Here is a 24,413-nt window from a genome sequence, read left to right on the forward strand (position 1 = left end):
ACCGGAGTCTGCACTAGTTGGGTCACGGTAAGTATGTTATTTAAACGTAATTTTAGATAGAAAATTTCCTTTTTGAACCACCAAAGAAAAAAAAAGAAAAGGTGTCAAGAAAAAAAAAAATCTTATTGTAGTAAATGACAGACTAGAGCTGTGTCGGTTGGGGTTTATCCCCGTCAAGAGTTTTTTTGGACTGGTGCTTCTTCCTGCAGATCCCCCCCCCCCCCCCCCCCCCCCCCCCGCCCATTAATGATAGAATAATCAACAAATGATTGTGGTCGCTCCATGGAAGGAAGGAAGTGTGAATGCCTGAGTATTGGATGCAGGTGGCTGAGATTTTGAGTTAATCTGCCGTGATGATAGGATTATGCAATTTTTTGTGGTGGGAGGAAAACGAACATGGTGAAGAGAATGTAATGTGTAGTGTCATCATGATATGCTTTTTCTCTTTATTTTTACTTTGAAAATCATATATATTTTTTATTTGAATTTTGATACAGAATTAGATGAAGCAAAAACCACCCTCCATCTGTGTTAAAAAGAACTAAAACAGTAAAAGCTAAACAAGTCATAATACTGAAAATATGCAAAAATATGTGGAGTACAAAGGCAGTGGTTTACATATATATATATATATATATATATATATATATATATATATATGTAATTTGTTGGCTTACCAGAACTATTTTAATACATAATCACTTCCTAATTCATGAATTATCAAATGTTATCAATTGATATTTCACAAAAGGTATTTTGAATATTAGTTTATCAAGTATTTGCGCTAATGATGAGGCAGTGCCATCGATGACACTCTGGTAAACAGTTTGTGAAGTTTTTTTCATGGAAAGATATTACAAAAATAGTGTTCTGATCTTCCAGGATCCTTTGAAATGTTCTACTGGTTTCATGTCATGTCTTTAATTTTTTTTATTTAGGTTATGTTGATATTTAGTTTCTTTGAATTCGGTTGCATTTGCAAGCTCTGTTTTTACAGTGGCTGAAAAAAAAATTGTGTGTTATAACAATACAGGTATTTTTGATATTGTGATATCCACATTTTCAGACATTAGGAATCTTTTTAAAAAAAAATCTTTTTGTGTAGTATCACTACATAAGTCATTATGTATGAATGAGAGTGTATATTTTATGGTTGGTCATGTGTCACTGGAACAGTAGACGTGTGCTTTTAAGTGCTGTTTTACTTCATGTGTCACTGGAACAGTAAAAGTATGCTTTTAAGTGCTATTTTACTGTTTCTCATTGGTCACTAATGGTGTTTTCTGTGTGGAGACCACACACACATTAGAAGGCCTTTCTGAAGGTTTTACCAGTGTTTCCTGTCATAGTTACCACATTAATGTTTTGCCTGCTTTCTTTTTATCAGTTCTGTTTTATGGGGAGAAAAAAAAGGAAGAATAAAATGTTGTATTAAACTGTGAGCCTTTTTGTGCAGAGATCGTCAAGGTCAGGTGGTGGTGGAGTCTGTGGTCCAAGGTGTGGTCAGTTCTCTGGTGGAGGTGGAACAGTACAAGAAGAAACTGGTCATGCAGGTACGTATGTGTGTGCGTGTGTGTGTGTGTGTGCGTGTGTGTATGAATGTTGCATCTATCAGTCATTGTTTAGTAGTTTTTTTCCCATAACCAGTAAATTTGAGTAATACAGACTCCAATTTTCTACTGAAAAATCAACAGCAAGGGGAAAAAAAATCAGTGAAAATCAAATAAATGAAAAAAAAAAAAGAAAAAAAAGAACAACAACAGCAACTCAACTCTTAAAGCTTTTTTATATATATTTTTTATTATCTGCAGTCTGTTTTGACAGTTTATTTCTTCCTTACTGAGCAGTGAAGAGCTCAGGTGAAGCTGATTTAGCCACTAGTTTCATCCCCAGATTCAGACACTCCACAGTGAGCCGCCAGTCGTTCTCTGTCTGCGGACATTACACTGAAAACGCTCCACCCCCGCCCCCCACCGCCCTGTTTCGCTTTGTCAAAATCCCTGCACTCGGCATTTTCAAGTCAAATATTAGTAATAACCTATCTCTTTCCAGAATTACTCTTCCACACTTTCTCTTTTCGTCCATAATTTTTCTACCCTTCAGTCTGATTTGACTTTCATTCCTTTGTCTCAGAGTCATGGATGTGTGTGAAAGTTGGGCATGAAAGCGTTTTGAATTGTCTCCAATACATTTCTTGTTGTTATTGTTGTTCTTGTTATCACATGGTAAGATTATGCAATGTGCTGGTGTGTTGTTCAGCTGTACGAGGACATGTTTGAGTTTCCATTCCTTCGAGAGTGTGGAGATTACTACCGTGCTGATGCTTCAGGACTGAAGGCGAACTACACGTGCTCTGAGTACATGGAGAAGGTGGGGAGCTGTTCACATGGCTTTGTTCAAAGAATAAACGATTGTGGTGGTGGTTTTTTTTGTTTGTTTGTTTTTGCATATTGATTGTTTCACTCTGCATTTGACTGACTGTTTTATACTGTTTAAATAACTGGTAGGAAAACCACTCAGGACTAATGACAGTTGTTGATGAAGTCCCCTACCTGATTAAAAAAAAAAGAAAGAAAAAAGAATGAGTTTGTGTGGGCAGAATGACCCCCGAAAAAAGTGTGGCTTCAAATTGAGGTGTTTAGTTTTGCCCCTGTGAGGATGGTCAGCTACGAATCTTTTTTTTTTTTTTTTTTTTTTTTTTTTTTTGCTTTCTAAAATTACATTCTGGTTAAACATCATTGGTTAGGCCTTGAGAGGCTTGATTTGACCATTTGTTCCCTTGTTTAGCACAACTGTTCAGGAAGTCTATGATGATCAATGGGGGTCAGAAGGATCTTTACAAGGTTTAGGATTCAAATCCCAGTGACTCTTAAAGATTGAGGAAAGGCTGCAAGGTTCCTAGACACTGATGAACACTTTCAGAAAGATAAATGGTTTAAGGAAAGATCAGGAGAATGTTTCAATAATCAGTAGTGTGTTTTGTGTACACAGGGGTAGATTTATGATTTCTTTTTCAGGCTAAAAGTTGTGCGGTTCATCTATATCAACAGTTTCGGGCTTAATAGTGGTGATGTCCTCTCCCTGGGGAGAGTAGCCTGAATTTAACACAGAAAAATCTGTTGTGACAAAAAGTAATACAATGTGATACAGTACAGTACAAGACAACACAGCACAACACAACACAACACAACACAACACAACACAATAATACAATACAATAATAGGTGAATAGCAGGTGCTTGTTAAATCAGAAAGGCATCATTGAATGCGACTGAAATGCAAGGAGTGCAGTCTCCTATAGTGGGTGGCCAAATGGAGACCAGACAATAGATAACTGTCATTTGATTGCTGGGACTGTCACTGAACAAGCTGTGAGGGGCAGAAGCTGTGTATGGGGAAATGGGGAATCGGGATCAGTAGTGCAGAAGTGATAAAACTCGTTGAATGAGAGGACTTGGAAGACAGGGCAGAAGCAAAGAAAAAATTGTGAAGTGGGTGGATAAATCCAGATTACAATGAACCAGCATCCTAGAAAGTAATGAAATAAAGCATGTTGCTTTCCTTAGTTTAACCCCTTAACTGTTCAACCCTGGCGAAACGAGATCAGTGTGGCATGGATCTTAAGCGCAGTTACTTCTTTTCATGTACTTACCAGTGGTGTGATTGTTTTTTGCTGAAAAACGCGGTGCAGTCACAGCAGGATGACTGACATCCTCAGTTTTGTCACAGTGTGATGATAACTGCCTTCACTGACAAGCGCACTTGTCAGCAGCAGTCAGGGGACCAGACTATGTGCGGGGTTGAACCAGACAATGTGCAATGTGGTGCTTACAGGTGCTGCAGCGCCTCGACCAGGAGAGGATCCGCAGCACCAAGTTCCTGCACCCCAGCTCTGTGCAGAAGGTGAACTGCGAGTGTCAGCAGAGGATGGTGGCCGACCACCTACAGTTCTTGCATGGGGAAACGCCGGAAATGGTGCGGAACGAGAAACAGAAAGGTGAGTGTGTGTGTGTGCAGGGTTTGAGCAGCGCTGTAGAAGCTCTGGAAAGAAGTCTTGGGAAACATGAGAGAACTGTTTTTTAGGGATGGAAAATGGTGCAAAAAGAGAAACAGAAAGGTGTATGTGTGTGTGCAGGGTTTTTGCAGAGTTGTGGAAGCTCAGGAAAAGTCTTAGGGAAAATGATAGAACTGTTTCCAGGGCTGGAAAAGTCTTGGAAAATGAGAGAACAGTTTCCAGGGCTGGAGAAGTCTATGGGGAGTGGGGGCATGGGGGGAGAGGGCAGGGCAGGGTGGGGGGGGGGGGGGGGAGGTTTGCCCTACAGGGTCTGGAAAAGTTTTGGTGTTTTGATAGAATCCTTGACCAGAATCGTTTCAGCTTAGAGCTTAAATCTTCTAAAAAAACAAAACAAGCCCAAACAGTTGGAAAACAGAATGTGGTGTCCAGTAATCCTCATGAAGTGTCTTTCTGCCCATTAACTCATTCTACCCCACAGCTACATGCCTGCTTCAACTCCCCTGGACCAGCACTACATGAGACCAATGTAGATAAGAAAGGATGGTAAACCAAAACAGCGAAAATCAATGGAAAATTGTTGTCAGGGATGCAAAGGGGAGGTAACCTTTTTTGGGAGGTTATTGGCCGTAACTACTTTAGTTTTCTCCGCATAGTGCTGGAGTCTGCACTAGTGTGTCATGGTAAGTATGTTATTTAAACGTAATTTTAGGAAGAAAATTTCCTTTTTAACCGGTCAAACAAAGCTTCATTTTCATATTTCCGTAATCAGTAAATGGTTCAGTTTAGAATGCCAACTGCACCAAGCAAGAATGAACAAAATTAGAATTTGTTGGTACGAGAATACTCGTACCTGGTCCACAGAGGAAGTAATCTTGGTACAAGTTATCTCGTACCTGGAGTAGAAGTTTGAGATTTGTTTCTGGTTTATGATTTGTATGTAGACATTATGGGCGGATTAGAAACAAAAAAAAAAAATTGGACAGGTGATTATTATTATTTGTATGCATACTAGTCACAAGTACCTTATGTGACAAAATGTATCGGTTTTCTTTTTTGTTTGAATGTCATAGGTTGTGGAATTTTTTGGAAAGTCATGAAGATGGGGTGCCCCAGGAAGTGGTAAACGTTAAGTCTTCAGTGAATCGCTTAAGTTTGGAAAGGGCAAGCACCAGTCTGGTAGTGTTAGATTTTCTCTCAGTTGTGGGTGCTTTTGATTGCTGATGACGCAGTGACACTGTTTGACAGATCTCTCCAATATGTACAAGCTGATGCAGCCCTTGCACATGGGTTTTCTCCCTCTTGTGGACCAAGTGCAGGAACACATCCGAATAACTGGATTGAACGCTGTCAGAAACCTGAAACAGGATAACGTAAGTTGATTGCATCATTGTTGTTTGAGAGAGTTGAATGCTGTGAGAAATCTGAAATAGGATAATGTAAGGCGATTGAGTTATGTTCATGTTATAGAGTTGAATGCAGTTAGAAGGTGAATGCCATATATTCATGTGAGAGAATTAAATGCTGTCAGATATCTGAAATAGGATAAAGTTTCTTGATTGCCTTGTAGCTGTGTGAGAGGGTTGAATGCAGTCAGAAATCTGAAAAAGGATAAAGTTTGTCGATTGCATTATAGTTGTGTGGGACGGTTGACTGTTGTCAGAAATCTGAAGCAAGATGATGTAAGTCTGCGCAGTATTTGTGTGAGAGGGTGGAATGAGTCATTTGTGTAGTCTTCAGTTTTACAGTTAGATAAGGGAAAAATAGACTTGAGTGAGTGTGTGTTTTGTGTGTGTGTGTTTGTGTGTGTGTGTGTGTGTGCATGTGTGTGTAGTTTGAGCTGCCACTGAGAAAAGTGAGAAGTGTGAAAGAGCTGGGGAGCACAGCTGATCAGATCAGATGATAATCTTTTACGACAGTTGCCTTCGCTGTTTGTGGAAGCAGTGCTGGGTGTCCACAAACATTTCACAGACTTAATTCGCAAGGTCTTCAACAACGATCAGCTGTTTGTTGGAGCTCTGGACAAGGTAGGTGCTTAGTGATTGTGTTCATAGGGACCTGTGTGTGTTTTGGAGCAGTGTGTGTGTGTGTGTAGGTAGGGTGTGATTGGGTGTCATGTATGTGTGTGAGTGTTTTTGAGGGGTCTGTGTTTGTGTGTGTGTTTTTGTTGTTGTTTTTTTAACAGATATTTATAGCATTAGTTGAATATTTTTCACCTGGAGTTTTAGATGTATCTAACAAAATTTTATTTGGTGTGGATTCCACACATTTGTCATTCTGATCTAATGACTGTTTTTATTATTTTTATTTAACAAAATGGATCTAATATGTACATATATAAACATACACACACACACATACACACACACACACACACACACACACACACACACACACATATATATATATATATAATCTAAAATAAATAAAACAAAGTTGAAAAACAACACCTATTTTGTTAAACCAAAAAATAAAATCTGAATTTTCGCTGCCAGAGAGAGAGAGAGAGAGATTGTTGATATAATTGGTTGCCTATTTTTGCATGCCGTAACAGTGATACTTGAGTGTTGTGTTGACTATGCATCACAGGCGTGTGCAGCAGTGATCAACCACAAAACGTCACCAAAGACACCATGCAGGTCTCCGGAACTGGTAAGTCAGGTGGAAGATCATCTGTATTCCAACTTCAGTGTGGTTGTGTGTGTGTGTGTGTGTGTGTGTGTGTGTAGGTAGGTAGGTCCAGCTCCTTTAGCATGATGGGAAACTAGTGTTAGCAAGAGGCATTTTTAGCAGTTTTCACATTGTGATATCATATTTCAGATGCTGTGCACAAGCTTAAAAAATGATTCATTCAATAAAATGACATTCCCACACGCTCTGTGTTTTTTTTATTATTGAAGTGTGAGAATTCAAGATGATTATTCCCGACGCAAAGAACGGAGGTGAGTATTGCTTGCCATTGCACCGTCATTTTTTCCGGGTTCAGCATAGGCACCTCGTGACAGGAGGGGTGCAGGGAAATTGTTGTCAGATTTGCTTCTCTCGACCAATCACAACAAACGAACTATCAAATGAAAGTTGAATCATCCAGCTACACCATGGTGTGATTCCCGTATGAATATGAAAATCACTTCCAGTCAAAATTTTTGATTGAAAATGAAGCGTTATTTTAAACCCCCAAAATACTTTTTATTTGTGAAACCGAATCCCCACTAATAGATTCATCAAATGTATACAATGTAGGTCAGTTCCCCCTTTATTATAGTAGTACATCAGCATTACCTAAAGTATGAATTTAACGCTGTGGGAAGTGTTGGTTCCTTCAGCAAACTTAATTTTGGTCTGTTTTCATTCTGCTGGTGATTTTTATATTCCTGAATCAATGTTGAATCTATGGATATCAATATCAGTGTTGTTTCATTATTAGTATCAGAGGTATGATCAGTTTAGTGATGACAATGTTCAGTATGGCATCGGACAACAGCAAATTTAGCCTCTTTAGCCATTTTTGCACTGCTATATTTTGAAAAGTAAAGTACAGGAAAGGACAGAAAAAATCAGGTGTATTATATATATCAACAGTTATTAGGAAACAAATTTTGGGCAATGAGAATGCATATACTTCTGAGTAACAAGTGTTCAAAAGTGATGTTATGTGCATTTTGTGTAAAACGCTCAAAATGGAAAGATTTTTGAAAGTGAATATCTTAAAACCTACTTGAGATACCCACATGAAATTTTGCATGTGCATTTCTCTTGTAGACCTCTTTCAAAAAACAAACTACTTTTGCTTTTATTTCTTTGATTTTCAAAATTTGGCTGGACCCACCTAGTGTGTGTGTGTGTATTGGGGAGGAGTGGAAAAGGAGGGTGTGTGTGTGGAAGGGTGTGGAAGCATGTGTGTGGAAGGGGTGGGGAGAACGTTGGGCCATTTAACCGAGAAAAAACTAAACAAAAAACAAAACATGAAATTTCAATAAAAGAAGTACTAATTGCAAGAGAAGGTAAGTTGTTAATCCATGTTCACTAGACTTTTAAATTTTTTTTATCAAGACTGTATGTGTGGTATTTTGTATCAGTTAAATGTGGCTTTTTCATTTTTTAAAAAAAAAAGACTAATTGTGTGGTATTTTGTATCAGTTCTGTGTGACTCTTTCACTTTTTATGAGTGGTATTTTGTTTCAGTTAATTGTGACTTTTTGTTTCAGCTGGCCAAGTACTGTGATATACTCCTGAAGAAAAGCTCCAAGCTTGTCTCTGACTCTGACTTAGATGAGCGGCTTTCCCGTTGTGTGACTGTGTTCAAATACTTGGACGACAAGGATATCTTCCAGAGGGTACGTTGTCACCGCAGTGTTTTGTGGACATTCATTTGTAAGATTTCTGTCTCCTATGTCTGGCTTTTACTTGCTTAATATTTCAGTATTGTTCCATAAGACTGTGAAAGATTTATGTAGGCATTAAATTGTATAGCCTTGGTTAAAAGTGTGAATATATGACTGCTGATCTTCCAGATCAGTGTGTACGATTTAGGTAAAATTATTGATAAAAACAAGAAAAGGGGAAGAAATTTATATACATTGTATTCCAGAATTCCAGAGTAAGCAGAGATTTACTGATTCCCCACCCCAACTTATATAATCTTTGGAGAAAAAATAATTGCAGAAAATAAGTTGACAGGAAAATAACTTCATTCATGATTTCAATATTTTCCTGCGGACTGCTGGCACAGACACTATGGCAGATGATCCTGGGTATAGCTGTGTATGGGATGAACAGTGTGGGAGTAATGCCTCTGAACTGCTGTAGATGATGGGGTGTTAAAAAAGAAGAAAAATATCTGATGATCTGATATCAGGTCCCTTTAGATTTTATGCTGGGTTGTTTTGTAATTGAGAGAGCTACAGTATGTGTTCAGTTGTGATTCTGATCTGATGTGTGTGATCTTTGCATGCAGTTCTATGCACGTATGCTTGCCAAGCGTCTGATCTACTACCTGTCACAATCTATGGACGCTGAGGAATCCATGATCAACAAACTAAAGGTTCGGGGTTTTTTTTGTTTTTTGTTTTAATTTGTTTTAACTAGCTTGCTTTTTCTTCCTTTCTTTCTTTTATTTTGTTTATTTTTCTGTTTGTTTTCATTTTTGCTTGTGCTTTGATGGTAATTGAACACTGGCAATGCTCTCTTGGATTGACATTTTTTTTAATATGATTTTATTGTAGTGTGTTTTGGGGAATATTAGTTGCTGTTATTTTCAGGTCCAGTTATGCTATATTTTGTTCATGAAGTGATATTTTGAGCCCATTTTGCCTTTATTTCAGCAGGAACAAAGTAGGTTCTCCGCATCCGCCGCTTTTTCTGTCCATAGTTTCTCTTGCCTTCCATCGACATATATTCTATTCATACGTTATGTCTTTCATTCATTTTTTTTTCAGGGTTAAGCATGCGTTGATTCTTTTGTTTCAGGGTTAAGCATGTATGGGAAAGTTGGGTTTGAGAGCGTTTGATTTGTTTCTGCACACGATTTAGTGCTGTATGACTACATTTTATATTATTGTTATCATTATTATTAGTAGTAGTAGGAGTGGTAGTAGTCGTATTGTCACTATTGTTATTATTGTTTTTATTAGTAGTATGATGCCTGGTTTGTTCCGACAGCAAGCCTGTGGCTATGAGTTCACCAACAAACTTCACCGCATGTTCACGGACATGTCGGTGAGCAACGACCACAACGCAGGCTTCCAGAAATTCATGGAGGATCAGTCCGTCACGCTGGACATCTCCTTCTCTGTCATGGTTTTGCAGGTGACAAATCCCTGTCTCTCTCAGTGTCTGTCTTTTTCTGAATCTCTCTCTTTCTCTCTCTCTCTCTCTCTCTCCCCCCCACCCCCACCCCCCTTTTCTTCTGTTTATTTGAGGTTTATATTTTTTGGGGGGGGGTTTGCTTTGCTTTCTTTTCTTTTTGTTTGTTTGTTAACAACATGATTTACAGTTTTGCAAGTTGAGAATTTAAAGAAAAACAAAGACAAATATAAGTCTTTGTCTAAATTGTTCTTTTGAAATGATCATTTGATCTGTTTTCTCAGTCTCTAGAGTTAGAATTATGATCTCTTCATTGATGGTGGTTTGTCTTTCTGATAACTGCTGTCCTGACTATCTGGGCTAGAATTTGATTATAGTGGAGAGTGTCTTGCCCAAGTTACATGCCCACTCTCTCGGCCAATACGGTTTCAGAACAGTTGGCACTGGGGATGGGTTCCCAAAGGCCAGCTAGCCCCCAAGGCTGCAGCACAAAGAGCCAGTGCAATTTTGCCTCCTAGTTTGAGAGTCATAGTCCTTCACAAAAGACTAAGCTGTAAATGATTTCCCACTACAACAGAGAAACCGTTGATAATACAACTCTCACTTTGCTGTTGGCCCAACTGTAAACTTTTGTCAGTCTGTGATATAAGCTGAGTGTTGAGACATTAGTACTCCAATAGCATTTAGAGAAATTGCAGTTTTCATCGTATTTTTAATATGTTATACTGTATTACTCACTGTTTCATGCAGTTTGATATTTTTCTTGTTTTTTCATGTTTATTTTAACAAATCAAATTAACATACGTTGCTCATTTCCCCCTTCATAGGGGTTATGGCATGTGAGTAATTTATCTGTATCTTCTTTGGTTGTTGTTGTTCAGGCTGGTGCTTGGCCAATTTCTGCGACCCAGACAGCTTCCTTTAGAATACCACAAGAATTAGAAAAGACTGTTAGAACGGTGAGTATATATGTCAATTAATTTATGCCTTTATTAGTTGATGTAGTTTGTATTAGAATCATATTACAGGCATGCACAGAAAGGGTGTGCACGTTTAATGTGTGCATGCATCCTCACACACACACACATGCACGCACCCACGCACACAGACACATGTGCATACACATGCTTAGACCCACACACACTCGTACACATGCACAGAAATGGGGGAACACACACACACACACACACACACACACACACACACACACACACACACACACACACACACACACACACACACTCCTATGCACAAGCACATGCACAGTGAAAGAGAGAGACAGACACACACATGCACACACATATAGACATAAAAACAGGCATACAGACAAGACAGACAGACAAACACACATGCACAGAGTAATGCTGGGCAGTACTTACCACAATATAGCACATCACAGTACAGTACAAAATGCATTCTCAGTCAGTACCAAGGTCAGTGTGGCATGCTTTTAACAGCATGAGACTCTATAAGCAGACATGTTATTTTTAGCATACATAGTACACCCAAGTAAGTTTCTTTTTCCTGTTTTTTTTGTGTGTTTTAATTTCTTCCTTGTAATATTTTTAAATGTATCTTATATAAGGTATAATTTTCTGTCGTAATTTTTTACAGGGAAGGTTTTGATGGGTTGGATTACAGGAATGGGGATTGCAGTGGATGCTGAATTTGGATTGGGGTTAGGTTTCACTTGTGTGAGGAAAGGGATGGGAATGGACTGGATCCAGGTTTTAGAGGGATTTGGATTTTGGACAGTTTTTACAAGTGTTGTGGGAATATGGGGGGTGGGGTGGGGGATTGGGGACCAGTTTTCACATGTTTGGGGGATTGATGGAGATTACAGAGGCGGGCTGAATTGGGCACCAGTTTTCACAGATGTTTGGGAATGGTTCTGGATTAGATGTCTTTCTCAGAAGTTGTGAAAGAGGAATTCTGATGCCTCAAAGTTCTCAGATTCCAAGGAGTTGTAGATTAGTTTCATAACATTTGTCGCAGATAGAAAAGGAAATCAAAATGATGTAGTTTTAGATGTAAGAGGACAGAAACTGAGAAAGTAATGGAGTTGTATTGTGCCATGTCTGTGCAGTTTGATGACTACTACAGCATCAAATTCAGTGGCCGGAAGCTGACATGGTTACACAACTACTGCACAGGTAAGTTTGTTTGGGGAAAATGGAGGTGGTAGGGGGTGGGGTTGGAGTTGGGGGGATGGAGGGGGGGGGGGGGAGTGGATGTCAGGTTCCATGTGGAACAGAACTTTTAGTGATGGTCAGATCAGATAATGAGAAATCCTCTAAATCAGTGTATGTAAGTAACCCTTCTGTATTTGTAAAGAAGTTGATACACATTGTTCCCGTGAACTGAAAGATTGTATTTTGCCAAACAGATTTCTCTGTGTTTAATTTTCCACCCACATATATGCATAATTTTCTTTTTTCTGTTTGCAAGTACATTGATTTTACAATCTGTCAGAGTGGATTTATCTACATAATTTTGCCATGAACAACACAATTGCTGCCATAGGTTTCTTCAAGTGTATGCAGCACATGGGACCTCGGTTTATTGTCTCATCTGAAAGACTAGCACCCATATCACCACTGAAGGTCTAGTGGAGTGAAGAGTGATTCCTTGTCCGTGTATGGCGTGGTGCTCGAGCCTGTGGACACACACTTCCTGTTTGGGTGAATTACCACTGGGTCACCTTTACTGAATGTGTTGTTGTGGCAACAACAACATGAAATGTTGGTGATTAGACAGCAGTGTAAAAAATATCCATAATCAAGCGCATTTGCTTACTTCATTATCACATCAGCATGAGAGAGTCTTTTGCTGGTTTACTTTGGTGACTCCTTGCATGAAGTGCTGGGGACTGTGACAGAGTGAGTCTGTGCATGGATATGTGAGAGGGTTTGTGGTGACTGGTGTGTGAGTAATGCCTCTGAGAAGATATGGAAAACGGGGAAGCTGCCTGCACAAAAATAGTAGTAATATGTTTGATGACACTGCTCCATCATTTTGATTTATATAATCAGGCTTGCATCCTCCTGAAAACGGAGTATTCCTACATGGAAGGGTAAAAACAGTCATACACGTAAATCCCACACATGTTTTTGAGTGATTGTGGGAGTCGTAGCCTACAGAGAAGAAGAAGAAGAAGATTCTTGCATCCTTTCTTTGGACAAGCCCTGTGTCCTGATTTGTCAATATTTGTTCTGGAAAGTCAACAAAATTGTCTCATTGTTAAGAAAAATATGTGGCTGTTCCAGAAAAACAACCACCACTCATGTATGGTTGATTTCTTCAGTCTGTCACAATGGCAGATTAGACGTGCATACACCAGCATTCTGTCAGAAGGGGACATTTAGAAAGGCTGCAAATTGAATTGGCACACCGACGGGCGCAATAGCCGAGTGGTTAAAGTGTTGGACTTTCAATCTAAGGGTCCGGGGTTCGAATCACGGTGACGGCGCCTGGTGGGTAAAGGGTGGAGATTTTTACTATCTCCCAGGTCAACATATGTGCAGACCCGCTAGTGCCTGAACCCCCTTCGTGTGTAGACGCAAGCAGAAGATCAAATACGCACGTTAAAGATCCTGTAATCCATGTCAGCGTTCGGTGGGTTATGGAAACAAGAACATACCCAGCATGCACACCCCCGAAAGCGGAGTATGGCTGCCTACAAGGCAGGGTAAAAACGGTCATACACGTAAAAAGCCCACTCGTGTACATACGAGTGAACGTGGGAGTTCAGCCCACGAACGAAGAAGAAGAAGGATAATTGGCACACCGACATGGCAACGAAAAGGAACATGTGTGAAAACTACACTGAAAACATTTGTAGTGACAAAGAGTATGCATGCATAACATCGCTAAAGGCAAAATCAGCAGGAATGTTGTCTTCTGCTCTGTGGCAGTCAAAACCTTTTCGTTGTTTTTCATCATTATATGTGCTGTTCTGTGATTGTGAGCACCAGAGCAGATATTGTAACCAATAATTTTGGTTTGTTCCAGATTTTTGGAGGATATATATATATATATATATATATATATATATTATGTATGCACATATTTTACATTTGAATTGTGAGCATAAGCAATAAGACTCTATGTGAATTTCTCATTGGAGATAATAAACTTGATTTGACTTGACTTTAATAATTCACTACTGATAGTCAGAATCCGAGGAGAGCATGTCTGTTTCTCTGACCATAGTGAACATTGTGATGGTTGTTTTGGTGTGGATATTTTCGGTGAACTGTTCTTTGACCAGGGTGACTTATGTGTGATTGTCATTGTGATGTGTGATGTGTTTGTGTTTTGACCATCGTGACAAGTGTGATTGTGTTTGTGGTGTGGATGTTTGTAGGTGAACTGTTCTTTGACCAAGGTGACTGATGTGATTGTTGTTGTGGTGTGGATGTTTTCAGGTGAAGTGTTCTTTGACCAAGGTGACTGATGTGATTGTTGTTGTGGCGTGGATGTTTGTAGGTGAACTGTTCTTTGACCAAGGTGACTGATGTGATTGTTGTTGTGGCGTGGATGTTTGTAGGTGAACTGTTCTCTGACCAAGGTGACTGATGTGATTGTCGTTGTGGCGTGGATGTTTTCAGGTGAAGTGTTCTCTGACCAAGGTGACTGATGTGATTGTTGTTGTGGCGTGGATGTTTGTAGGTGAAGTGTTCTTTGACCATAGTGACTGATGTGATTGTTGTTGTGGCGTGGATGTTTGTAGGTGAACTGTTCTTTAACCATAGTGACTGATGTGATTGTTGTTGTGGCGTGGATGTTTGTAGGTGAACTGTTCTTTAACCATAGTGACTGATGTGATTGTTTTTGTGGCATGGATGTTTGTAGGTGAACTGTTCTTTGACCAGGATGACCAGTGTGATTGTGGTTGTGGCATGGATGTTTTCAGGTGAAGTGTTCTTTGACCAAGGTGACTGATGTGATTGTTGTTGTGGTGTGGATGTTTGTAGGTGAACTGTTCTTTGACCATAGTGACTGATGTGATTGTTGTTGTGGCGTGGATGTTTGTAGGTGAAGTGTTCTTTGACCATAGTGACTGATGTGATTGTTGTTGTGGTGTGGATGTTTGTAGGTGAAGTGTTCTTTGACCATAGTGACTGATGTGATTGTGGTTGTGGTGTGGATGTTTTGAGGTGAAGTGTTCTTTGACCAAGGTGACTGATGTGATTGTTGTTGTGGTGTGGATGTTTGTAGGTGAACTGTTCTTTGACCAAGGTGACTGATGTGATTGTTGTTGTGGCGTGGATGTTTGTAGGTGAAGTGTTCTTTGACCAGGATGACCAGTGTGATTGTGGTTGTGGCGTGGATGTTTGTAGGTGAAGTGTTCTTTGACCAGAGTGACTGATGTGATTGTCATTGTGGCATGGATGTTTTCAGGTGAAGTGTTCTTTGACCATAGTGACTGATGTGATTGTTGTTGTGGCGTGGATGTTTGTAGGTGAAGTGTTCTTTGACCAGGATGACCAGTGTGATTGTGGTTGTGGTGTGGATGTTTTCAGGTGAAGTGATCTTTGACCAGGGTGACTGATGTGATTGTCATTGTGGCGTGGATGTTTTCAGGTGAAGTGTTCTTTGACCATAGTGACTGATGTGATTGTTGTTGTGGCGTGGATGTTTGTAGGTGAACTGTTCTTTAACCATAGTGACTGATGTGATTGTTGTTGTGGCGTGGATGTTTGTAGGTGAACTGTTCTTTAACCATAGTGACTGATGTGATTGTTTTTGTGGCGTGGATGTTTGTAGGTGAACTGTTCTTTGACCAGGATGACCAGTGTGATTGTGGTTGTGGCGTGGATGTTTTCAGGTGAAGTGTTCTTTGACCAAGGTGACTGATGTGATTGTTTTTGTGGCGTGGATGTTTGTAGGTGAAGTGTTCTTTGACCATAGTGACTGATGTGATTGTTTTTGTGGCGTGGATGTTTGTAGGTGAAGTGTTCTCTGACCAAGGTGACTGATGTGATTGTCATTGTGACATGGATGTTTTCAGGTGAACTGTTCTTTGACCAGGGTGACCAGTGATTGTCATTGTGACATGGATGTTTTCAGGTGAACTGTTCTTTTACCAGGGTGACCTGCGTGATTGTGGATGTTTTCAGGTGAACTGTTCTTTTACCAGGGTGACCTGCGTGATTGTGGATGTTTTAAGGTGAACTGAAGCTAAACTACCTGAAGCGGCCATACATTGTGAACATGGCTGGGTTTCTGATGGGCATCCTGCTGTCGTTCAATGCCTCTCCGAAACAGACCTTCGCTGAGCTGTCCATTTCCACGGGGCTGCCATGCAGAGAGCTCACACGCCACCTCACCGCCCTGTGTGAAACCAAGCTCTTGCAGACTGAGGTGGGTGTGTTTTGCTGCTGCTGTTGCTGGTGTGTGTGTGTGTGTGTGTGTGTGGTTTTGTTTGTATGTTTGTGTGTGTGGTGGCTTGTGTGCATGTGTGTGTGTGTGGGAGGGGAGGGGGGACAATTGCGTGGTGCAGTTTTTGTGTGTGAATGTGTGTGTTTGTCTGGTGGTTTGTGTGTGTGTTGGGGGATTTGTGTGTGTGTGTGTGTGTGTGTGTTGTGTGACTTGTAGTTTGTGCGTACATATGTGGGATGGTTTGTGTGTGCATGTATGTCATAGTTTGTGTGCGTGTGTGTGTGGTGGTTTGTGTGTGCATGTATTTGTATTCCTGTGTTTGTGTGTGTGTGTGTTGTAGTCTGTGTGTGCATGTGTTTGGTGGTTTGCGTGTGCGTGCATGAGTGTCCATGTGTGCTGTACAGTATTTGTGCATGCACATGTGTTCACTTGTGGTTAGAAGTAATTAATTATATTACCTTCATATGTGCTTGAGTGTGTTTGTGTATACATACAAACATTGAAACAACATCACATAGTTTGTTTGTATGAACATAAAAGTTAACAGAAACAGTTGTTATTCTCACTTAGATATGCAGGTGACATTTCTCTGGCCTTTTATGGAAACCTGTTATTTTTTTCTGGATGTTTGGGTGTGGGTGGGTGGGTAGGTGGATTCAGGTAAGTGGTGTGGGAGTAAATACCATCATGGGAGCACTGTCTTCGGGACAGAAAAAACAACAAGTCCATTGCCCCAGAGAATTTACATTGTGTATCAAAATGGAGACAACTATTGACTTCATAAAGCTGATTATATCAGTAGATTTTATGCTCACTTGTGCGTGTGTGTATGTGTGTGTGTTCGTGTGTGTGTGTGTGTGTGTAGGAGGAGGTTGGTGTGAGGTGGAACAGGTGTATGAGTTGTGAGTGATGTTACACTATTTTCAAAACAGCTTTTTTTTTTTTAGCAACTATGTATTGTAACATTATTTTATCAATCATTTTGGGGTAAGTGTTGTAACTTGTATATATGCACATTGTTATTATTGTCATTGCTATTATTGTTCATTATTATTAGCACTAGTAGTAATAGTTTTGATATATATTAGTATTGATGTTTTGATTCTATTATTATCATTTTCATGATGTGACTGTAAGCAGACGAGGTTAAATCCTAGTGTGATTTTCCAGAGCAGCATTGGCACAGTGGACCAGTGACTACAAGTACTGGTCTGCAGTCACTGCTGGTGCCAGAGGACCATCCAGAATTACGAACATGATGACGCTTCATTTTTTATGTGTGGTAATGTTTCGACGCTCATACTTTTCAGGGCGAGGTGACGGAGAAGAGCGTGTTTTCGTTAAATATGGAGTACACCAGCAAGCGCACCAAGTTCAAGATCAACGTGGCCACTTCGCAGAAGGAAACCCCACAGGTTTAATATGCTCCTTTCTCCGCTTCTCTTCTCTGTACATTCATTGCAGGTTTTCTTTTTGACTCACTTGTGTAAACAAAGTGAGTCTTATGTTTTAACCCGGTGTTCGGTTGTCTGTGTGTGTGTGTGTGTGTCCGTGTGTGTCTGTGTGTCCGTGGTAAACTTTAACATTGACATTTTCTCTACAAATATTTTTTGTCAGTTGACACCAAATTTGGCATAAAAATAGGAAAAATTCAGTTCTTTCCAGTCATCTTGTTTAAAACAATATTGCACCTCTGGGATGGGCACAAAAAAATTTTAAAAAAGAAGCCTAATTATATGCAACCTGCATTTACTGTTATGTTTATATTTTTTGTATTCTCTAAACTTGGCACTTTGACCTCTTATTCTGACACAACAACAAGAGGAGTCATTATTGTCATTTTTTGTTCAAACAGGAACTTCTTTTGCTAAGCATGGAATTTTTATTTATTTTGCAAACGTGTTGGTGCAGATAGTAAAAAAGGGAAATTACTCTGTAATTAATGCTAGGGGACTTAATTTATCACAAGTGAGTCTTGAAGGCCTTGCCTCTCTAGTTTTTTTTTTTTTCTTTTTTTGATGTCCCTCTGCTAGGTCGTAAAATGTTTCTCTGCAAATCATATCTTCCTCCCACCCCCCACCCCCTCCTTTTTTCTTTCTTTCATGTTGTAATAATAAGAAAAAGTAGATTATTGTTCATTTTGAGGACAGGAATTGTAACAGTGCTGTTATGGCATATAGGTCAAGTATTAGTTACCGAACAGGTTTCATGTGTGGTTCAGAGCTTTGGTTTAAACATTTTATTTGAAAATGTCCTAATAGAAATACAATGAATACAGTGATTTTTTTTTCTCAAGGCCTGACTAAGCGCGTTAGGTTACGCTGCTGGTCAGGCATCTGCTTCAGTGGCAGATGTGGTGTAGCGTATATGGATTTGACTGAACGCTGTGACGCCTCCTTGAGCTACTGATACTGATAGGAGAGCAATAGAGACTTTATTGGTGATTAAATTGAAACAGTCACTGTGGTGTGGTTGACAGTCACCACAGCTAGTTCACATCGACACAGAGCAGTTACACTAAATTAACACATAATTTACAATGAGTTGAGAAATATAAAAGCTTTAACTTTCTTGGCTTTGCATAATTTTCGTTCAAAGAGTTTAAAAAAGAAAAAAAAAAACTTGAATGCTTTTGCTTTCATTCTGAAATGTAATTAAAATTTTTCTGTTCTTGAAAGAATGGTGGTGATCAGTATTAGCATAATGACTGATAATGCATGTGCCGTTTGCTTTGCGAAAGAAAAGTGGTGAACAGTAACAGCATAATGATTGATAGCAAATGTATATAGGGCTCTGCAGTGGTGGCCATAAGATTCAGTTCACTGATGTGTGTTTTAATCCATATTTAATTTCAACTTGCATGAATAAAGATGTATTGAACTGTATTGTACTGAATGTGCTGTTTAGAGACGGCTGTGAGGAAAAGCGGTGATTGGTAACAATGCGTAACGATTGATAACACATGTATGCTGTTTAGCTTTGAAGTGTGTGTAACATACACAATGATTGATAACAGATGTATGCTGTTTAGCTTTGAAGTGTGTGTAACATACACAATGATTGATAACAGATATGCTGTTTGGCTTTGAGGTGTGTGTGTGTGTGTGTGCGCGCGCGTGCATGCATGCATGCATTTTGTGTGTGCGCGCGCGTGTGTGTGTGTGCGAGACAAACTGTAAAGGAATGTGGAAACTGTGCAGGATGTGGAGAACACCCACGCAGCTGTCGACGATGACCGGAAGATGTTTCTTCAGGCAGCCATCGTGCGCATCATGAAGGCGCGCAAAATCCTGAGGCACACGTCCCTCATACAGGAGGTGGGTGAGAAAGAGCACGCAACCTTTCTGGGATGCCGGGTAGGGCTTGTGATGAGTCAGAAACAAACTGTGGAGGAAGGTGGCAGAATGGTGAAGACGCTGGTGGATACAGATTTTGTTTCCCACTCCTGTGTCTTCATGTGTTCTCATGTGGTATGAGTCAGTTATATATGTACTGTTTCATGTGGGACACTTAGAGCCAATCTGTTGGGAATTTGTGCCATATAAGTACAATATATTATTATTATTATCTGCCAAAACAGAATCCCTGAGGGTCTGGGTTTGAATCCTGCTCTCTCACCCTTCCCTCCAAGTTTGACAGGAAAACCAAACCAAGCATCTAGTCATTTGGATGAGATGATGAACCAAGGTTCTGTGTGCAACACGCACTTGGCACACTGAGAAGGAACCCATGGGAACGAGGGTGTTGACCTTTGGCAGAGTTCTGTAGAAGAAATCCATTATGTTAGGTACACAAATATATGCTTGCACTCAAGGCCTGACTAAAAAGCGTTAGGTTATGCTGCTGGTCATGCATCTTCCTGGCAGATGAGGTGTAGCATATATGGATTTGTCTGAACAGTGATGCCTCCTTGAGAAGCGGAGTCCGTGGAGGTCCCAGGGACTCTATTACCCAAATTCTAGGGGGTTCCAGGTTGTCTTCAGAGGTTTATTCTAATGCTGTGCATTCTGATCGATTTGCAATGCAGCAAACTTCCAAAGGCACGCAAACATTCTGGCCCCATGTCCCCAGGCCAGAGCAGTGGCCAAGTGAAGCAGCTCTTCTTTGTAGCAGACGGTCTTCAGATCAGACTGAAGGCCTGATTAATGATTAATTCTCTCTTTCCATGTTTTCTAGAAATTTGTAGAACAACTGGGGCACACGCTAGATGAACACATAGTGCGTCCTTTCCATTTACAAGGCGTCATGAAGGGTTTTTTTTTTTTTTTTTTTTTTTTGCTTTACCAGAAGTCCTGTGGGGTGTTTTTCAGTATGAATAGCATCTTTACCCTCTGGAAATCCTGTGGTAGGTATTTCCTCTTTTCTGTTTGCTCTTTTGTTTCTGCATTTGTTTTCCTTCCTTTAGTAAGATAAGATAAGATAAGAAGATAAGATAAGAATAACTTTATTATCTCCAACTGGAGAAATTTGGTCAGGTGCATTATCACAACATAGACAAGTAAACAACATGGGGACCATAACTGTAAAAGCCAACAACAGCCCCAACAAATATTACGAAGATACAAATGTAAAAAATATCACATACATCGTTTCATACATACATCCACTCACTGCAGGTAATAACTAGTATTCTTAATGTAAAAACAGAAAGAACCAAGAAACACCACTTGAATACAACCAGAAACATAGCCCACCACACTGCACATTGACCACAACAGACAGACAAGATAAGAACAAAGATGAACCGCGGAAAACCACAACCAGACAACCAGCACACACCCGCACCGCACCCCCACCCCCCACCCCCACCCCACACACGCGGACAACTTGATTAAACAAGAGCAATAAACACATGTTCTCAAACAAAAGCACTCCACACATTCGCCTCCAAAAACATTGCAATCAACCATCACATCGTAATTATTAAACAGTACTGACCTTTTTTTCAGCCTTCCTAGTCCATTCCCACCCACCCACCCCCCATTTTTTTGGCCAGCAAACCTTGACACTTTTTTCTCTTTTTCTGCAGCACTATCTGTACTGTTTTGCTCTGGCGATTTGGTCATGATATTGTAAAATGGACTAGATGTCCATTTAGAGATGTTCCGTGGCTATATTGCATTTTTTTTGCATTTCTGTTTGGCTTTGAACAAATTGAAGTATTTCTTATCTGTGTTTACTTTTTTTTTTGTGATCTGGGAATAATAAATCAGCTAGAAGGTCCGACGTCCTCAGTACAGCCTAGTCTTATTTGGCTGAAGGAGAATATTATTTAAGATGATATATCATGAACTGTGTTGTTTTGCAGGCTTTTTGTTTGTTTGGTTGGTGGTTTTTCTTTGGGTGTTTTTTTTTTTGTGTTTTTTTTTCTTCTTATGTGACAGTTTTGTGTTCAGTGTTTTGTTTTTTTTTTTATATTATTTACTTGTTTTAATATGGCTCTGTGTGGTCGGCTGGACTATAACTAGTATAAGCAAGAATGCCAGATGTTAAATGAGTAGACAGAATGGCATTCAGATTACAGATTAGATTACAGAATACTTTATTATCTCAACAAGAGAAATTCATTTGTGGGGTAAAATACATAAACACAACATGGAAATCAACAGTCATTCAACATGTATACATAAATGACATCAAATGCTTGTTGACGTGTGGCATGTTGCACAGGTTATCACCCAGTCGACCCACATGTTTTTTTAAACTTGTGTTTGAGCTAAGTAAGTTGACATGCAGCGTATTGTACAGGTTATCACCAAGTTGACATACATGGCTTTTTAAAACATGTGCTTGAGCTAACAGTTGGTTGACATGCATTGTGTTATACAGGTTATCACCCAGTCGACCCACACAAGTTTTTTAAACTTGTGTCATGCGACCTGTTGGAAGGCATAATTAGACAAACAACAAGGATGCCAAGGAGTCGACAGACAGAAAGAAATACGAAAAAACTTAGCCGTATGCGGAGCACAGGAACAGGTGTCGAGATGGCTGCCGGAAAAAGAGGGCGCTAGCTAGCGGGACAAAGGGGAGGTTACCTACTTCCGGGAGGTTATCGGTCGTAGTTGCTCTCTTTTTCTCCGCATAGGCGGATAGTAGTTTGCACAGGACAGGAATGTCAGACCTCTGCCGGAGTCTGCACTAGTTGGGTCACGGTAAGTATGTTATTTAAACGTAATTTTAGGTAGAAAATTTCCTTTTGAGCTGACTGTTAGTTGATGTGCGGCATGTTGTGCAGGTGATCACCCAGTCCACGCACCGTTTCCATCCCAGCATCAGCATGATCAAGAAGTGCATTGAGGCGCTCATCGACAAGCAGTACCTGGAACGGCAGCCCCAGTCCCCGGACGAGTACAGCTACGTGGCATAAACCCCCACCCCTTCCCTCCACCCTCTCTGCCTGGAAGCTTGAGGGGCTTTTCTTTCTTTTGTGACATACATGACAAGCAGGACTGTTATTGGCCTCTCTCTCTCCCTCCCTCTCTTGACCTACCCTTTGGTGGTTGATGTCTCACCAAATAAGGATCCTCTTTTCTTCTCACTGAGCACTGCAGACTGGACCTCTTCAGGCTGACGACGACTGCCATGCTGGTACAGTCTCCTGTTTGGTAACGTGATATTTGATTTGATTTACACTCATGGACTGCTTCACTTCACAATCGGGGAGGACTAGCCGATAATGTTGGGTTGATTCTTATATAAATGTATATGTAGATTTAAATATATAGGTATAGATATACATATGTGTATATCTATATGTGTATATCTATATATACATAAAATGCTTGCTGATTGTGATGAATTCTGAGTTAAATTATTTCTTGTTGGAGACTTGGCTGGCTGGGTGTCTTGTCTGGATCCTTTGATTGTTCTGTCGTTCACTTCCACTGACTGATCCTTTGTTCCTTTATCTTTCACTTTGTGGAAGTCCCTGAATTACGTTCTGCTTCCTTGATGATGTGGGAAGCTGGCATGTGTCAATTCCTTTGCTTTTTAACTGGCCGTGGACAGAGTGTCTTTGTTCCCTGTTTTTTTCCCCCACAGTTTTGAGTTTTTCTCTTATTTCAGTTATTTGATAGAATGAGCAGCACATCCATCTTAATCATCTGATTTACATAAATCAGTTTAAAAAATGAAATTGGACAGAATTAACTAAACACCCATGGTTAATCAGCTGATTTACATAAATCAGTTAAAAAAAAAAAAATGTGGTGTGTGTAACTTGGCAACATTTTTCTCTCTGTCTGTGTGTATGTTGTGGCAGTGTTGTGTCAGTGGTCTATTATCCTGTATGTGTGTTGGTTTCTGATTTAGTGAGGAGTATTATTATTTTGTAGTGGTGTTGAAGGAAAACAGATGGAAAGGAAAGTTGAAATGATGGCTTGCGTAGAAAGAAGAACAGGAGAGGGTCATGAAGAAACACTGGAACTCACTGAAGCCGCCTCCTTCCTCCAAAGACAAAGAGTGACCAAGGAAATCAGCCATGAGATTCTTTGGGCTATTGTCTGTAATAGGTGGAAGGGTTGGGGTAGAGGATGGGTGTGGTGGGGGGGAGGGGGAAGGGGGGGGGGGGTCAAAAGATTTGGAAAGCGACACTCTTATTAAAGGTAATGTATCATTTTCAGACTGAAACAGAAATCCTGTCTCATCTTTGGAAATGGTAAGGAGAGAACTCCCCCCCCCCTGCCCCCCCCAAAAAAAACAACAACAACAACAACAAACAAACAAAAAAACAACAAAAAACAACAACTGAGGATCCTCTGTTTTGAAGGTTTGAAGGCTGTGACACCTGAAGGGTTAGGAGCAGGTAGTGAAGTGGCTTTTACTGGTCAAATTAATGAGAAGCAGGAACTTTGTTGAACTTTTTTTTAAGGTGTCAGATGGGTTTTTATTCAGAACTGTGGTTGCTTCACTAGTGGAATGAAAAGCAACTGCTGTTGTTGTTTTTCTGAGATATACTTTGGGGTGTCTTTTTTTCTTTGTGTGTGATTAAGGACTTTAGAGTAATGATGGGGATGTTAGGAACATTATTGTTTGTTTGGGGTTTTTTTTAAGGGAAAAGAAATCCACTTGTTCAGGAGTCCTTTGCATCCTGACTCATTTTACCGGCACTTTGTACTGGCATTTGTCACAGAACCTGGGCTCTGACCTTTATAAATGTTAATGCAGTCAGTGAAAAGCTTTACTTCAGAAATAAATCACCACCATTGGT

The 24,413-nt window shown here is 40.1% G+C and overlaps 1 protein-coding gene across 1 annotated transcript in view; it reads left to right on the plus strand.

The window, feature by feature from the left end:
• Positions 1–23,720, plus strand: part of LOC143279242 (cullin-2-like) — a 31,593-nt gene extending 7,873 nt beyond the window's left edge. The window contains exons 7-21 of the mRNA XM_076583334.1: positions 1,457–1,553; positions 2,260–2,370; positions 3,835–3,997; positions 5,261–5,385; positions 5,932–6,039; positions 6,602–6,664; positions 8,221–8,349; positions 8,970–9,056; positions 9,674–9,820; positions 10,699–10,776; positions 11,904–11,970; positions 15,990–16,183; positions 17,512–17,616; positions 19,402–19,518; positions 22,440–23,720. Of these exons, the coding sequence (XP_076439449.1) occupies positions 1,457–1,553; positions 2,260–2,370; positions 3,835–3,997; positions 5,261–5,385; positions 5,932–6,039; positions 6,602–6,664; positions 8,221–8,349; positions 8,970–9,056; positions 9,674–9,820; positions 10,699–10,776; positions 11,904–11,970; positions 15,990–16,183; positions 17,512–17,616; positions 19,402–19,518; positions 22,440–22,571 (1,723 nt within the window). The 3' untranslated portion in view covers positions 22,572–23,720. The remainder of the gene's footprint in view (positions 1–1,456; positions 1,554–2,259; positions 2,371–3,834; positions 3,998–5,260; positions 5,386–5,931; positions 6,040–6,601; positions 6,665–8,220; positions 8,350–8,969; positions 9,057–9,673; positions 9,821–10,698; positions 10,777–11,903; positions 11,971–15,989; positions 16,184–17,511; positions 17,617–19,401; positions 19,519–22,439) is intronic.
• The last annotated feature ends 693 nt before the right edge of the window (positions 23,721–24,413 follow it).

The sequence above is a fragment of the Babylonia areolata genome, chromosome 2 (genome assembly GCF_041734735.1).
Source record: "Babylonia areolata isolate BAREFJ2019XMU chromosome 2, ASM4173473v1, whole genome shotgun sequence".
NCBI lineage: Eukaryota > Metazoa > Mollusca > Gastropoda > Neogastropoda > Buccinidae > Babylonia > Babylonia areolata.